We start from the raw sequence: 16996 nt of genomic DNA, 5'->3' as shown, positions 1-16996 counted from the left end.
ACACTCAGATCCACCAGAAGCATTTCTTCTTCACCTTCTTGGTTTTCCGCCTTAAGTCCTGTTTCTCAGGAACGGGGGGTTCTGCCGTGGACGTTGGCGGGGGAGATGGCTCCTCGGCTGGTTCTGCTTCCTCCAGACTCTGTAGAACCTCGTGGAACCTGCCTTCCTGCTGCCGGAAATCATATTCTACACTGAAAACACAGAGCAAGGAAGGAAAGTAAACTCAAGTCAGCGCAGGCGGATTTAGCATCACCAAGGGCCCAACTGACGTGGAAGAGCATGGGATTTACATCTAGTCCCAGACCCTGAGCTACCTACTGGCTGTGGGACCTGGGAGAACTGTGCCCCCTCTCTGAACCTCCAGCTCCTCACTGATTGAATTGGCACCTGCCATGCCTTCCCTTTGGGGATGTTCTGAAATTTAAATGAGGCATTTAAGCCCAATAGTAGATGTTCAGTACACATTGCTCCAATCTTTCTCACATTTGTTTAATCCTCCTAATTCTTTTTACACATGTTATGCACAGAAACTGCTTCGTTATAAAAGACTTAAAAAAATACAGAGAAATAGACAATAAACCTGACATCTCAGTTTCCTCATCTATAAAACAGACAAAATAATAGTACCTGTCTCAAAGGTTTTCTTCGGAATACACACACACACACACACACACACACACACACACACGAAGTGAGAGACTATTATAACTTAAGTAATAAGAGCAGTGCCTGGCATGTAGCAAGCCTCCCTCTGCATGAGTTGGCTCCTATTACTGTCATTATTATCCTCAACATTGTTAGTACTAATATTTTATGTTTTGCCTTTGCCTTGCTTCTCAACCCAACAATGTGTCTTGGAGAGTTTTACATGCCCTTACCTCATAGCATTCATCAATCCAGGCACATTTAAACACTCTCCTTGGACGGTACTTCCTAATCTCTTTTTTGCTATTTTACTGGTGTGTTTCGGAGCCATTCCTGTACAGACTCCATTGTATGGTCTGCACATTGATCTGTGAGTACACAGGGCTGACACTGGGGACCAGGATTCCCAGAGATTCAGAGAGCCAGGGCAGCGGGGGACAGAAGTCTGGCCTGTGCGGTGGGTGCTCATGCCCCCTGACCTCTGAGGGCGCGGGAGTCAGGCTGGCAGGCATCAGAGGCTGGCAGGCGTCTTGTGCCTCTGGCGTAGCCTTCCCAGAACCTGGGAGCTGGGCCAGAGGAATGAATCTGCAGGCTGTTCATGGGCCCCCTCTGCTCCTACTTGTCCACTTTCCTTCCTGGGAGATTTACCGAGGGAGGCAGTCCCTGGGCCGGGGTACCTGTAAGATTTACTGAGGGAGGCATTCCCTGGGCTGGGGTACCTGTAAGAAGGCTCTTAAGGTTGTTTATGTTACCTGGTTTCATACCAGAGCTCTCAGAGGACCAAAGACGAGGAGCCAGTGTGGGCTTGTGGAAGAAAACACAGTCGTGAAAACAGTGCATTCTCTTTGATTAACAAGGAAGAAATGAAATGTTTCATATGGAAGAAGAGAACCTCACATCCATCCATCCATCCATCATCCATCCATCTATCTATCCATCATCCATTCACCCATCCACCTATCCATTCATCATCCATCCATCCATCCATCTATCCATCATCCACCTCTCAATCATCCATCCATTCACCCATCCACCTATCCATCCATCCATCATCCATCCATCCATCCATCCATCCATCTATTCGTCATCCACCTCTCCATCCATCCATCCATCCATCCATCCATCCATCTATTCGTCATCCACCTCTCCATCCATCCATCCATCTTTTCGTCATCCACCTCTCCATCCATCTGTCCATCACCCATCATCCATCCATCCATCCATTCATCCATCTATCCATCATCCACCTCTCCATCCATCTGTCCATCATCCATCCATCCATCCATTCATCCATCCATCTATCCATCCGTCCACCCTGCTCATAGCTTGACACTCTGCTTAGCTAGCTGTGGGACACAACAAGAAGACAGACAGACGTGGAAACTGCTCTCTTGAATCTTACTTCTCAGTGTGTGAGACAGATGATGAAACTAACAACTGCTCTAAAAATATGCTTTGTATTTATCTCAACTATCCCTACTTTCCAGCCCTTCATCCATACACCTCTACCAAATTATATGAACATACACAAAAACCAGCTTTCTTCTTCTCCTTCTATGTGACATTTCTCTGACTTCATAATTCGAATAAACAAACAGCAGCAGCGAACCACCCGAGTGTGCCAAGACTCACAACAGTGTCCTAATACCAATTAATAAAAGAATGCTGTGGGTGAATCCAAAATGTGTACAGAACTGGCAGGCCCGAGGACAGAAGAGGCAGAAGACAGATGAAACTCTGTCTCATCACCACAATTTAAAATGCAGCCCAAAATCGAGGATAGAGCCAGGGCTGTCGAGTGGAACACTCCTGGGTTGGAACCAAGGATGCACCACTCACTGGCTAGGTGACCTTGGGCAAAATGCTTCTCTTTCACAGACTCCATTGAGAGTGAGGGTTAACGCTCTCGCTGGGCAGTTGCACAGATGGGACACAATGGCAGGTGAACCGTCCTCACATAGGTTGTGGTCTCCGCCGTTCCACTCTTCACTAAGTCTTTTGTCTTCCTATCTCAAGGGCTGAATTTCTCACCTCCTCCCTCATACCTTAAGCTCTTCAGCAGTTGTATACCTTACCAGCAACATCACCCTTCACCCCTCCCTTCCACGTACATTCAGGAAAGAATACATCCTATGTTTCTATGGAAACGCCACAGGGTTCCATTATAATCAGTGGGCCTTAGAGATCCCCCCCACCCCTCTTGCAGCTGCCCCCACTGATCTTGACAATTGAAAGGGGATTGCAAGTGACTTTCTTTTCAAGGCCAGGCAAAAAGCAGAGTATAGAGAAGTGTGTGCACTTAGGAAAGAAATTGATTAATGTTTTTCAGGCCAAAGCAATTTATTAACATAAAAGAAAATTGTCACTTTCCTTCTTATTCTTCCGTTTGACAAACTACTGTTTAGTTTGGAGGAGAGGAGAGGGACTATTTTGGTTGGGTAGCAGGTACCTTATAAAATGGGCAAGGGGAGGTGTCCTCTCTCATCTCTCTTCATCTTGAAGCTGAGTGGAAAAAGGAGCTACCCCTCAACTTCCTTCTTAGCCAATCCACACCATATGCAGCATCCTCTTGAAAGGGGGGATACATTGTCTGTTTGGTGAGAATTCAAGGAGAAGGTTGTTTGTGGATTCTGGGAAATGGCCATCTGCCTTGGGTTTGGTATCAAGGTGAACACCGGTAACTCTCTTAACCTCCCCTCCTTTTCTCTTCCTCCTCCTGTCTACGGCCATACCACCCTGAACGCGCCCGATCTCGTCTCTTCCTCCTCTTAATCCCCCGCCCTCCACCCTTACCATCCTCTGCCGCCTACTCCACAGATACAAGGAGGAGTGCCGAGCTCCGGCTCCGGGGGGCGTAAACGGTGGTCAAGAACTTGTGACAATTCCAGGTCTGGGCCTGGAGCCATTGAGATAGCGGGGAGCCTTCGAGGGCTGTGAGCATTCCTGCGAGGAATACCCCACACCTGGTTCAGGGCCCCTTGTTCACCCTCTGAGGGAGACTTAGAGGCCTTCCCATCGGAGCTGTCTGCGCGTGGTACCACAGCACCTTTAGAAAGTGCGCTGGGTGCCAGCCAGGAACGGGGAGGGCTTGTAGGTGGCCCTGTCGAGGGCCCTCACTAATCCCGCTGACAGGTCACGCTCCAGCCATGAAGCCAGGTGCAAAGCACAAGGATGCTTTTCTAGGTAACCGGACGCCTAAGTCATGGCTTGCCGGGCAGAAGGAACAGTGAGAAGCAATAAGGAGACACGTACACTAGCACGTAAGCGAACGGCACAGCCAGGTCTGGATGCAGTAGCGTGGCTGGCACACCGACGTGGGTGCGCCGAACAGAGATAAAAGTTTATAATGAAACAAATGAACAATAGAAATGCTTAACATTTACATAGCACTTTCAAATGGCAAACACTTCAGATCTGTGTTTTCATTTCATCCTCATGATGGCCCGGGAAGATGGAAAGGCTGTTATTCTCACTTAACTGACAAGTTGGCAAAGAGGAGTCGCGCTGTGAGCTAGGATCAGAATATAAGCCTGGTTTCCAGATTCTTTTAGTCCTTTTTCTTTTTTTTTCTAAAGAGGGATGAAATGCTTTAAATCGGGGCCTTGCTATTCCCAGGGCCTTAATCTAAGAAGAAACAATAACAAAAGAGTACTGGACCATGTTAGGTGAGGATGCATGGCAACTTACATGAATAACAGTGATAATAATAATAATTCGATGGAGCAGAGTGGGGAGGGGAGAAGGGAAGGAGAGGAGACAGAGGAGTGAAATCTGAATTGTAGACCCTGCGTTACAAGTTTAGTGATGCCCACGTGCCCGTGGAAGTCTCACAGTCCCGTTAGACAGATATCACCTTCGTTCCCTCAACGAGGAGACGGAGGCAAGGGTAGGTTAGGGGCACACTGGTGAGCCACAGAGCCAGGACGCGAGCCGAGAGTGTTGGACTGCAAAGCTGTGCGCGGAGGCAGACTTCACTGAGGAACACCGTCATCTTTTTCCTGTGTGAGATCCTGGCTGCCACATGAGTGGCAGTGCAGAGATGGTGGTGACCAAGGCCTGGCTCCCCTGAACGACCACCCTGGCCCCTGTGGAGCCAGACCCAGCGTGGAGCTGGGCTGCGTGGAGGCCCTTTATGACCGCGCTGACCAGCCCAGTCAATAGTGTTGACTGCAGGGCAATGTGGGCAGGAGGCCGCATGCCCGGAGAAGACGGGCACCCCCTCAGCAGGCAGTGTACTCAAAGTAACATGCGGGCTCAGGCATCCTGGGTGTGCTAGGCTGCGGAGGTCTGCAGTGGGCCCTTTGCCCTTCCTTCTCAGCGGTGGGGCTTAGTCTTTTGTAAAGAGAAACGGACAAGCCACTGGCACAGACCGTACACTCTAAGCAGGTTGGCCGAGATATCCCTGGCACCTCCCCAAAGGCGGACCGGCCTCCGGATCCCTCTCTACCTCCTCACCTCGGTGAGTGCTCCTGTGGCCCCTCCCACCCCAGAGCCCGGGAGCACCACAGATTTGTTGGGACCTACAACTTTCTTTTCTAAAGAATTAGCTGTCAGAATCGATGGAATCAGCAAGGGCGGTTCGGTTCCCGTCCACTTGGATAGATCATGTCACTTTGGAAAATGTCTTTGGGGAAGGGGTCCAGTCTTGGGAAGCAGGAGCCTCGGTCAGTTTATCTCCACCCCGCCACCCCATCCGCATTCCTGAAACTTTCTCCTAATGAGCAGTTTGCATGATATTTGTAGGCTGTAACTTTAAGCTTCACAACTCGCAGCCAATTCAAGTTGGCGAGTGCACCCCTTCCCCTAGGGCATCTGTCTGCCGACAGGTCCTTGGGGATCAAGCAGGACGGGGCTGCAGAAGGAGTTTCTGCAGAACCATGAGTTAAGCCCTCAGAAAGGACAGGTCAGCTCCGAGAACCTGAACACATGTATTCACTGATTATGCAAGGTCAGAGGTCAGAGGGGAAGGGACAGGAAAATGTCCTGAAAGTAGGACCTGTTTAAGCCCTGGCTCTGTTGGATCTTGGGCAAGTCACATAACCTCTCTGGGTCTCAGTTTTCTCATCTGTGAAATGGGAATAATAACCATACTCATGAGTTAGGGTGGTTGGGAGTCGGAGCTGAGATGGGTAGTTGTACAGTGTTTAGCAAAATGCCTGGCCCCGTGCCTGGTATGACGAATGGTAATGATTGTTACATGAACTTGACAGAGAGGTAAAGATTGGGTCATTCTGTGGCCTCTGCGCCAGCAGCCATCGTTTGTTATCCCTGGGAAATTCTGAGCTCGCTTGATTTTATATTTAGCGCATGTTTCAGCCTCTTTAGCTATTAATGCATTAAAATAGGTTTCATTTTTATTGCAGACAAATTGCTGCTCCTGTAAATTCTCCTTCTGTCCCCTCACACCCTGGGGAGAAGGAAGGGATAACGTCCGCTGAGAGAGACAGGGACTAGAGGCCAACGTCTTAGGATCAGCCTATCAGGGCTCAGAGAAAATTCCACATGTACCCCAAGCTTTGTGCCTGTTTCCCAAAGAGACAGCTTGAGCTCTGCCTGGTGGCGGTTGTCTGGGGGAGGCTGGTTGGCATTGCTGTGGCATGCACGGTCCAGCCCTGGACACGATGCCGTCAGTCCACGTTCAAAGTGACAAGAGCCGCACATGCGCCTGCTCCGTGGCCGTTCCCACCACGGACTGTACTGGAGGGCTCTCGCCGCCCACCTGGCTCCACGCGGGCAGAGCGTCCTGAGCAGACCGAAGGACAACACCAAATCGTTTAGGCAGAAGGTTGGCTGCTGAACCCACAGGCCTGGGTGCACATTTCTAGTGCAATCAATACCTTGTTTTCTGGTTAGCTAATAGCTTTAAGTGGCAGACAAGGCCAAGATCCAGGGTCCAAAAAACGTAGCCACGTGACACCAGGGGGCTCGTGGCTCTGTGGGAGGTGAAGTTCTGGCTTTTCTCCTACAGGGTGCACAGCTATGAGGCCTTGGCCTGTGTTCCAGAGAGACTCCTTGAGATACGCTCTGAATATCAAAACTGGTGGGTCTGAGACACCTTTGCGATCATTGGAAATGTCTATTTAGTTTATATATCCCTGAAGTTAGAAAGAGAGAGCGAGAACGTACTGATGAAAGCAGTAAGGGAAGACAGTGGTGTCATAAGACATCAACTTAAAATCCACGAGTACAGTTGCAACCGTGAAAAGAGGCTAAGAACGAGAAGAAGAGACAGCCGGTCCAGGTAGACCCCCAGACCATCAACAGTTCTGTCTCTCTCCTCTCTAGCACTTTTGAAATCTCAACCTCTCTCTTCCCCTATTAAAAATGCCAAGTTTGCGGCATGCTCTTTATTTCCATTTCCTAAGCAATATGCTTGGATGGTAGATAAAAATTTTTTCTGAGAAAGACTTCCTTTCTCTTCCCCTTAAAACATTCGATGCATTTTACAACTTAAACCAAACAGATTGTTCCCCCTTGGGAGTTCCATCTAGAAAATAAATGCATGACTGGTGTAGTCGAAGTCCTCCAAAGAGGCTCAGAGATGGTTTTTAGAGGGAACTCAAAATGAAGTGCAGGGAGATACGGCCAGAGGAACGGGCGAACAGAGAGGGGAGGGGGAGGGTGTGGCCTGGGGAGACTTTGGCCCTTGAGGAGAGGAAAGAGCTGATTCCTCAGGGGTCCATTTCTCAATCATTTTTCCACCATCTTCGTGATTTTTGTGAAACTCCCCACACCAATTATTTACTTAATGTTTTTCCTCTCTAAGTCAATTTTCTATTTAAACTTAAAGATATGTATACAAAACAGGCGATACCACTTTTGAAAATGGAGACCTGTATCATTTACAATTTTAGGGGGACTAGTTTTAAAAGTTAAAAGCTTCAGCCTAGCCAGTGTGGCTCAGCGGTTGAGCATTGACCCATGCACCAGGAGGTCACCAGTTCGATTTCCGGTCAGGACACATGTCCAGGTTGTGGGCCTGATCCCCAGTGGGGGGAATGCAGGAGGTGGCCATTCTATGTTCTCTCTCATCCATGTTTCTATCTCTCTCTCCCTCTTCCTTCCTTTCTCTCTAAAGTCAATTAAAAAAAAAAAAAAGTTAGCCCTGGCCGGTTTTGCTCAGCGGTTAGAGCGTCGGCCTGCGGTCTGGAGAGACCCGGATTTGGTTCCCGCTAAGGGCACGTACCTCGGTTGCAGTTTGTCCCCGGCCCTGGTTGGTCGTGCAGGTGGCAGCCACTCGATGTGTCCCTTTCGCGTCGATGTTTCTCTCTCTCTCTCTCTTCCTCTCTCTCCCTCCCACTCTATCTGTACAAAAAATGGAAAAGTGTCCTCAGGTGAGGATGAAAAAAAAAAAAAGTTAAAAGCTTCAGTTAGAAAATATACAGCAATTGCATTCTGGCTAGATACTGTTGCTTGCCTATGGTTATGAACCTGAGATCCGTTCTCCCTTGGCAAAGAAGCGTGATAAATAAGCAGAAGAAAGGTTTGGAAGATACTCTAGCACCAAACTCCGCTTTTCCCCTCTAGGTAACCATAAAGAGTGAAATAAATTTGAAAAGAGAACAGACTTCTCATTCAGTAGTTCAGTACTATTTGATCTTAGGTACCATAGGTGGCATTCAATTCACCCAACCCTTTAAGAACCTTGTCCTAGAAGCAATGCTAAGCATCGGTGAAGAGTGTGACCGGGGCCTAAACAGCCTAGAATCAGCTGAGGCATAGAGCCCATTGCTGCCCCCTTCCCTTGGAGACTACTGCAGTCAAAACTCAGAAGTCCATTCTCCTTGATGTGAGAAATCCCTTGGGAGCCTCAGAGAGCCGTGCATGGGGTCCTTAGGCACCTGCGCGCTGCTGTGCTTCTTGGTGCAACGGGATCTATGGAAGTGGTCTGTGGTCAGAAGAAAGCCAAGGAGATGTGGGGGAGGGGGGCGAGGGCTCCTCTTGAAGCAGAGAGAATGAGTTGGACAGAACCGATGACCCCATATGTCCTGATGGGTGCAAGTAGCATCAGCCATGGCCTTCAGCTGATGGGGCCACTTAGGAAACCTTATGTGTTGCTAACTTAGCAGCAGCTTCTCCAGAGAAGAAGACCCAGCGGGCAGGTCATCACATGCCCATGTGCTTTATGTACAGTGACATGTGCTGGGCCCATCCGTCATGAGGGAGAGGGACTAGAGCTTAGCGAGGCCTGAGGATAAGTATTTCACATCACTTATTCATTAGTTTGTAAGATCTGACTTTGCAGGACACAATACAGGGTTTGAAGTCATTTGAAATGTTAAAAAAAAAAAAATGACAACTCTCATCTTCCCACTGTTACTATGATTGGGATGTTTTTCTGATCTCTCTGCTTTCATCAGATTAATTGCCTGTTCCTTCGCAATGGCTTAGATACAAGGAAACAGATACTGTCTGCAAGAGCTGCCTGGCTTTGAATGGTAACGAGCAGTGGATATATACAATGGCAGTTCCTCTTGGAAAACTGGACAGGGATTTACTAAGGTTTGCGATCCCTTCCAGGGGTGTAATTAATTTAGACTGTTTGCTTGGGATGTTTGAAGTAGCTACCAGGAAAACGCAAACATTCTCAGACTTGTGGGAAGGTCATAGTGTAGCCAAACACTGCCACGTTTAATTGAGCGTAGGACAACCAAATGTCAGAACCCAAATGTCTGAAAGAGACCAGAGGGACCATCTAATTGAAGGCCCTCATTGTTCCGATGAAGAAACTCAAAGACCAGAAATGATTTGCCCAAGGCCAGGCCATGAAACTCACAGTAGCTGGGGAGATGGCCACTTGTTCTTTTCATTTACACGAGCTAAATAAAAAGTCACCTTAAAGTAATAGGAAATACATCATCTGGCTGATGAAGAAAAGAGACTCTGCAGAATTTAAAAGGAGATTCGTTAAAAATAATTATTGTTCATGATGAACAGGTTTTTTTTGTCCTCCCTAGCTATCTAGACATTTAATAATTTTTGTCTTCCTAGAGCTTAGAACATGTGCTTAAGATAGAAGATGTTTTAAAAAGGAGGGAGCAAAGAAGGACCAATCAATGAGACTGCCTACTTCTTCTTCCCCAGGTCCCAAGCCTTTTCCGGGGGATTTTTTTTTGAGGGGATCTTTTAAACAGAGGTGGGGGGCATTTTCTGTGCTTCTGTCATGTGGTGAAAAGGTATCATTCTGTGGCTCCGAAGTGGAAGGAATTGACATTTCAATGAAAAAATGCCCAAGGCCCTGCCTACATGTAGGGGCCTCCCGACCTCCAGGGCTCCCAGCCCTTGTTAGGCTGCAATCTCGGGATTCTGCTGGAGAGAAGGAGAAACATTCTAAGGAAGACACAGACATCCCAGTTGGGCTGCCCTTTTCATCTGAGAAAGAAAAGTAATAGAGAGAAAGCAAAACCATACACTTTTGTCAAAATTAGATGCCATCAACTAAAATCCCTGCTTCTCCACCACGTGACTGAAAGAGGCCTCGGCCGGCGGTGCCCTGATCTGCCTAGTGAACAGCAGTGATGAGCCCGTGGCTTTGTAAAACGCCCTGCAGTTACAGAAGGCATCCCGTACACGCTCTCATCTGCTCCTGTGGCCACAGGGCACAGGGATCATAGTCCCCACTCTGCAGATGAGGGAACTGAGCCCCACACAAGTTGGCAGACATCTGACTTGGGGATTGTGACTCCAAGTTCAGTGCTGTCACTACTATAGAATCCTCTCCTTCTGTTACTTATAAAAATTCACTTCATCGCAGCACCCTTACCCTCTGCCAGAAGGAAATGGTATATTTGGAAAGGAATGCAAAGTGCTTAGCCTGTTTCTTGACACAGTAAGTGCCGGGCATGTGAGAGCTACTGTTAAGGAAGAGGCACTGTGGGGGAGTAATCGGGATCGTAGGGTTTGGGATCAGAAAGGTCTGCACTTGAGTCCTGAGCCTGGCCCCTTCTCTGGAAATGCGTTATGGGAGCGGGGCCACCTTAACTCTCCCCTGAGGACACGCGCACCTGCCTCATCGGGTTAACTATGAAATGAGGTGCAGATGTGCACGCAGAGCTTTGTAAGGTGCCCGTGCTTAGTGTTCAGTGAGTGTAGAGATCATTATCACAAGACCTTGTTGTGAGAAAACAAAGCAACGCTTGCCAGATGTTAGCATTTCCCAGTTGAACACCTTGACGTGTAAGTCTCAGGTATGGAAAGGCCTCCTGTCTTTGCCTCTCTCTTGACTTTCTGCACCTAAGAGAGTTTATTAGAGTGTTCTGTGGCCCCGCAGCTTCATGCTCCGCAGAGCCGGCCTCCGCTGTGGCCAGGTACCTGTATATGATGCACGCCGTGTTCTGGCAGGTGCTGCAGTTGTTGAGATCTTGGCCAGTTCGATAAAAGTTGCGCCTGCAAGACAGAGCATTTGCTGGGTAAGTTGACGGGCAAAAGTCCCAGGGGACCCACGCGTCTGCCTGCCTCCTTCCTGCAGCCTGGCTCCGCCCTCTCATCGGGAACCATACTCTGCAGCTGCCAGACCATTCCAAACAAACAAGAAACCCACGCGAACAGACCTCACGTTGCCAGAGGGCTTGTACCTGTGGACGCCCTTTCACGTCTGAGGGTTTCCTCAAGCTGACGAGGATCCTGGGAGATGAGTCAGCTCTTCTTAGCCCCTCGTGATGGTGGGGAAACCGAGGGGCTTTGCAGATGAGTGGAAGGGAGGATGTTGAAACTCCTGACCCCTCACTCGGTTCAGTGCATTTCTCTGCACACCACCCCAGTGCTGCTCTCTTGTAAGGCAACGTTGACCCTGATTCATCTCAGCAAATGTCACTTACGTTCCTCTGCCCTCTCCTGCCCGTTTGGGGATGATCTTTTGCCATTCCTTCTTCTCAGTCTTAAGGGAGCACATTTTCTAGGGACAAACACTCCACACCGAAATGAATAACTGCCTTCCCCTCCCCAGACTGGTGCTGAGTCACCCAGGAAAGTGGCTGTTTCTCGCTGCAGAATCATGATCTCATTGCAGTTTCTACTGAGTTGGTTCGCGATGGACGGGCCCACGTCCTGAGAGGGGTCCGTGGAGGGGAAGGTCAACAATAAGCTTAGGGGCCACCTCGAGTCCTCTGAAAAAACACACAAAGAACCCAAATCCTGTGCAAATGCAGTGACCTGCTTTGAGGATGGAGTGGGGGGAGCACCTGTGCGCTATCATTTCCCCCCATCATTTATCAACTGGACCCCTACCTTGAAGTCATCATTGCCCCCTTTCTCCAGCCTACTGATATTTGGAAACAAAAACAAAGAGCTGTGAAAATCCACCAAAGCCTAGACTCGAATGAAACCCAGTTGGAATAAAGGGGTTTTGCTTACAATTTGGGGAAACAACAGAAACGCAAATATTTTGGAGACATTTTACTAATGGAAACCAGTGCTCTCTCTCTCTCTCTCTGCAAATGACTTAACCCAGTAGTTTAATATATTAAAAAAAAAATCACCTTACCCTTCTGTGAGAGCCCTAGCTTTCTCCAAGTCTTGAATTACATTCAAAAGGACTTTAATTTTCTCTTGGTTCGAGTGCAGAGATTCCTCCACGGATTGCAGCCTGCCTTGGAGGTCACAGAGTTCGCCCCGGGCCAGGTGGATTTGATTAATCCCACCAACCTCCCTGTTGCTCTGAAGTTTGGTCTCCCTCCTTGGAAGAGAGGATGGGAGGCGATAGTTCGCTGGACAATTTCGAAACTCCGGGGTGTCTGACTGGGTGGGGTTCTGCCCTGTCTGCTCCTGACACGGGGGCGCAGACTTTGATGCGCTGCTGGGTCTGAGTGACGGCAGACCCCGGTGATTGTTACTCGATGGAGAACAGTCTGCAGCCCCTCCTGGCTGGGCTGGCTGGCTGGGGGCGCCTGGGGAGGGAGAGCTGTGAGTCCGTGGAGGTGAGGGGACACACGTGTCCTTTGACCGAAAAGACGGTGGGCCCAAGTCTTTGTCATCAGAGTTGTCTTTGGGCAAAAGCAATTCGCGTTTAAGTTTCCCTGTGCCTGGCATGTGGTTGGCACCGCTGGTGGTGTTTAAGCAGGAGGGGGATCTTTCCGAATCCGATGGCAACATTCTTCTCCCATCACCTGGACACAGGTCAGCCACAGGGGGGATGGGGTTGCTTATCTCTGCAGACCTGAAAGAGGGCTCTCTAGCTGCCCAGGTCGGACTGTGGAAAATGTCATCTGGCACCTGAATGGCAGCTGTTGCTTTCTCTGAAGCTCTCCACGTCCCTGCTTCTAAGCAGATGCTGACAGGCCCATTGCTCTGCACCTTGGCCATTCTAGGGAGAAACGGGTGCGACACCTTGACCCTTCGCGGCCCGTCCTCCAGATGCTGAGCCAGCCGTAGGTAGGCAAGGTCAGCAGACACAATGTCCTGCTCAGAGAGGTTGCCATTGACCTGGACGGCACTCGGGGATGCCGTTGGCATTTCCACCAGGGACTTACTGGCCGTGAGTCTCTTCCTCTTGAAAATCGGGAAATGCTTCCTGAGACTGGGGGAGGTTTGGATTGCGATGTGCCGACAGCCCCCCGCCTTCTGGGACCGGGGGAAGGAGAGAGAGTAGGTGGGGAGGTGATGGTGTCTGGGTGCGTGCGTCTGGCCCACGACAGCCGGGTCTTCGGGAGCATGGACGTCAACCTCAGCGAGGCCCGGTGGGGTCTTACCGGCCCCATCGTCCTTGAAGCGCACCTGCTGCGACTTGCTCCGGCGGTGGTGCGGGTGCCTCACAAGCTCCACGGACTCCAGGCTGTTCCGCTTCAGGAGCGCGGGCCGCACTCTCACGCTGGGCTGGGCCATGGGGCCTCAGTGGGCAGGGCTGGGGCCGCACCCTTCTCCCGGGCTCATGTCCTTAGGTCTTCGGGGCAGCCTGGGACGGTGGCCTCGCACACGCGGAGACCCGCCGGCCAGGGTGGAGCGGCCCTTTCCTCTGAGCACGGGAAGCCGCGTGGGCCATCCCCAGCCTGTGGGTTCTCCTCGGGAGCCACCCGGAATGCTTCCCCTGCAGTCAAAATATTATTTCATTGCAGTGATAATTGCCACTTAGATAAACAATGAGTTAGGCTAATTATTCAACACCCGATCTACCAAGAGAGCTGGTGGGCTGTTTATGGAGAGAGGCTGGCGGGTGGCTCCGGGAAAAAGCTTGCTGTCTGGAGCGAAAACGACAGAAGTCCCACCGAGGGGCTGGTGCCAGGCTCCCGGCGTGTGAATTCCGAAGGAAACCGGCTCCGGCTGGCACAGGCAGCTTGCTCTCCCCGAGCATCAGTTTCCAGTGTGAAACCGCAGGAGACTTAAACACATCTTCGTTCCGTTGCATGTAAACAGAAGGAGAGACCAATGACCTGGGGGTCTGCTGCTCTGATGGTACATGGTGCTCCCAAGGGAACGTCCTCATTTCTGTCCATCACGGGTCCCTCCCTCAGAGCCATTGTTTTCGTTCATGCTCTGCCCCTTTTCTTCAGTGAGGGACACTGATCTTCCTAAATAGCCTCACAAAACCCGCTGGGGTGTGACCAGGACAGGCGGAGGCATCGGAAGGCATGCAGGGGGCAGAGTCGCTGTCGTGACGCACACGTGGCTCAAGTTGACATGTGGGCAAGTGGCCCGTGGCTGTGGCCTCCGGGAATCTAAGCTGAGCACCTCTCCCTTGGCCCCGGGACTCGGGGACCGACACTGGTAGTCTGCCAGCTGGCAGGGAGCGTCTGAAAGGGAAGAGACAAGAGTTCCCACTGAGAATGCGGTTCCTGAGGACCTGGCTTGCTCTCCAAATTCCAACCGCCCAGCTGAGTGCTGCTGCGCGATGCTCTGGGCACAAGTCGGCCACGCTGTCCTTGCTTCTCCCCACCTGGCGAGCCAGCCACCTGATGGCTGCAGGGCCTTGGGACTAAAGGCCTGTCTGCCTGGGTCCCTTCCTCCTCCCCTCCCAGGCACCCCCAGCCAACTCCTATTCATCCGTGAAGTCCCAACGTAAATGCCGCTTCCTCGGGGAGCCTTTCCAATGACTCTTTCCTCAGGGACACCTCCAGTGCTACACCTCTACCTTCTCATCACATACTTCGTAACACCGGCTACAGCTGCCCTTAAATAACCCTTGTGTGCACCTGCCCCGCTGCCCCCCCCCCCACACACACACACAAGCTCCAGGGCAGCAGGGCCTCTTATTCCCCTCGTGGGTATCCCCAGCCCTCCTTTGGGCTCACCGTGGGTGCGTAATGAGAATTTGGTCATCGAGCGGATGGCTGGATGAAGGTCCTTTGGAAGCAAGGGACAGCCAGGGCACAGGATCTCATGCCAGGGCAACAGGACTGTGAGTTCTCTCTGCTGTGACTGTAACGTTTACTTGAGGACAAGATTTTCCCCAATGTCTTCACTTTTTTAATTGCTTTCCAGGAGATAAATGTGCATAAAATTCTCTGTGGGAAGTGTACCTTGTAACAATAACAGTTACCACTTATTCAACACTTATTTTTACCGTGCTGAGGGCTTTACATGCATTAATCATAACAACTCACTGAGAACTCAGTAATGTGCCCAGTGCCATTCGAAGCTGGAACGCATTCATTCCCTACTTTATAGAGGTGGGAACTATCAGTATCCCCATTTTACAGCTGCAGGAACTGAGGCCCAGAAAGGTCAAGGAACTTTCCCAAGGACCTGCAGCTAGGGACAGAGTCAGCATCTGAACTTGAACAGTCTCCACCACAGCCTGGCTCCTCACCTCTACACTCCACTGCCTTTTCAGTACTGCATTATCTCATTTAATCCTTACACCAGGGCGTCAGGATTCTCACTGTACTGATGGGGAGACTGAGGCTCAGAGAGAGTAAGCGCTCAGTGGAGGAACTGAGATATGAACCCAGGTGTCTGCGATTCCAAAATCTGGGTTCTTAGCTGTGAGGTTATGACTCTGTTCCCTTAGGGTCTGCCCGGAACAGACGAGATGATATCAGTGATTTGAGAAAATAGTTAGAAGATCCCTGCATGTCTACAGAGATGCAGGAACTGTCCCCTTGCCAAAGTGCACCTGTTTGATACAAGGTCAAGGGATCACACTGGGGTGAGGCAACTTTGAAGCAAGCCTGGGTTGACCAAAGGCTTTTGAAAGAAAGATAAAATAGTGCATATTCTGTCAATGGTGCTCAGCCTTATGGTAAAGCTTGAAACCTCCGGCTTCTCTAAGCATGGGTGCTTTGCCCCCCGAACATTCTTCATTCTGCTGTGAGGGGGTACCCGTGTTGTGGGTGAAGCTTAAGCCCTTTTTCTCAGTGTTCCTCTTTCTCCAGGAATTACTAGCTGATGGCCATGGCAATTTTAGCTTTCCTTGTTCCCAGCTACCTTGAGAGGGACCAACTAACCCTCCCAGTGACTGGCAGGGCCTGAAAGAAACAGGACCCATGTACGATGTGAGTGCGTTGTCGACTTGTCGGGAGGCCTGGGTGTCTCTGTGTCTGCTGTTGTGGATTTCTTTGCCTAATTGTTCTCTACCTTCCCCCCTCCCCCACTGTTCATTACCGCTTCACCTTGGTAAAGTTAACTCACTCAGTGGTCTGAAGCTGGTTTTCAGAAGAGCTCCTGTTTATCGAACATTGATTATGTGCCGGGCATGGTGATAGATGTTCCTCATTGACGTCTTTAAAGCTCGTGACAATCTTAGAGGCAGGAACCATCAGCATCTCTTTTATAAATAAGGAAACTGAGGCACAGGAGTTTAAGCAATTTACCCGCAAATCACTCACCTAGCAAGTGACAGAGCTGACATCTGAACCCAAGGCCTGACCCTGGAGCGCAGGCTCCTGACCACTGGACCTCCCTGCCTTCCCCAGGACTGGGAGGGACTTCCTATGCACAGCTGTCAGGTGGGCTTCCAAGCCCCTCCGCTCTCCCTTCCGAAAGGCAGCCACTAGTCTGGTTGTAGCCCCGCTCTCTCTCCCGGAATGTTTGCACCTTTGAGATGTTTTCTTTCGTTCTTCAAAAACAGTTGGTTTTCTATTTTTAAAGATATTACCTGTGCATTATAAAAATTCAAATAATGAAGATAAACAAACAAGGAAGAGGAACACTCATCTGAAATCTCACCACCCAGAAAGAGCCACTAAGTATGTACCTGGGTCAGTGAAGGTCACCGGCAGCTCGCTGAGCCTCCGTGCACACTGCAACCCTCGCGGGTCCAGGGACAGCCTTAGAAACAAGCTCAGCGACAGGGAGAAGGGTTCACAGTACGGCTTACGGATCACACCAGCCTTCTAAGTAGGCTAATGGGCCTCTGTTGTCTCGTTACACCGTGAGTTATTTAAATAGTGTCCTTTCGTGGATATGTAGGTGGCTTCTA

At 50.2% G+C, this 16996-nt stretch overlaps 2 protein-coding genes across 2 annotated transcripts in view; one reads left to right on the top strand and one right to left on the bottom strand.

Moving 5' to 3' along the window:
* The window catches only part of DOCK2 (dedicator of cytokinesis 2), a 364075-nt gene that overhangs the window by 178285 nt on the left and 168794 nt on the right, over positions 1-16996 (top strand). The window lies entirely within an intron of this gene.
* INSYN2B (inhibitory synaptic factor family member 2B) lies at positions 5-13512 on the bottom strand. Its single transcript, XM_036240223.1, has 3 exons — positions 12128-13512; positions 10957-11031; positions 5-191 (listed from the first exon to the last, which is right to left on the bottom strand). The coding sequence occupies exons 1-3, from the start codon at positions 13462-13464 to the stop codon at positions 5-7; spliced, it is 1599 nt and encodes a 532-aa protein (XP_036096116.1). The 5' UTR covers positions 13465-13512.

Source organism: Molossus molossus, unplaced genomic scaffold, assembly GCF_014108415.1.
Source record: "Molossus molossus isolate mMolMol1 unplaced genomic scaffold, mMolMol1.p scaffold_m16_p_4, whole genome shotgun sequence".
NCBI lineage: Eukaryota > Metazoa > Chordata > Mammalia > Chiroptera > Molossidae > Molossus > Molossus molossus.
The sequence above is the reverse complement of the archived record's forward strand: the minus strand, read 5'-3'. Positions and strand labels throughout refer to the sequence as shown.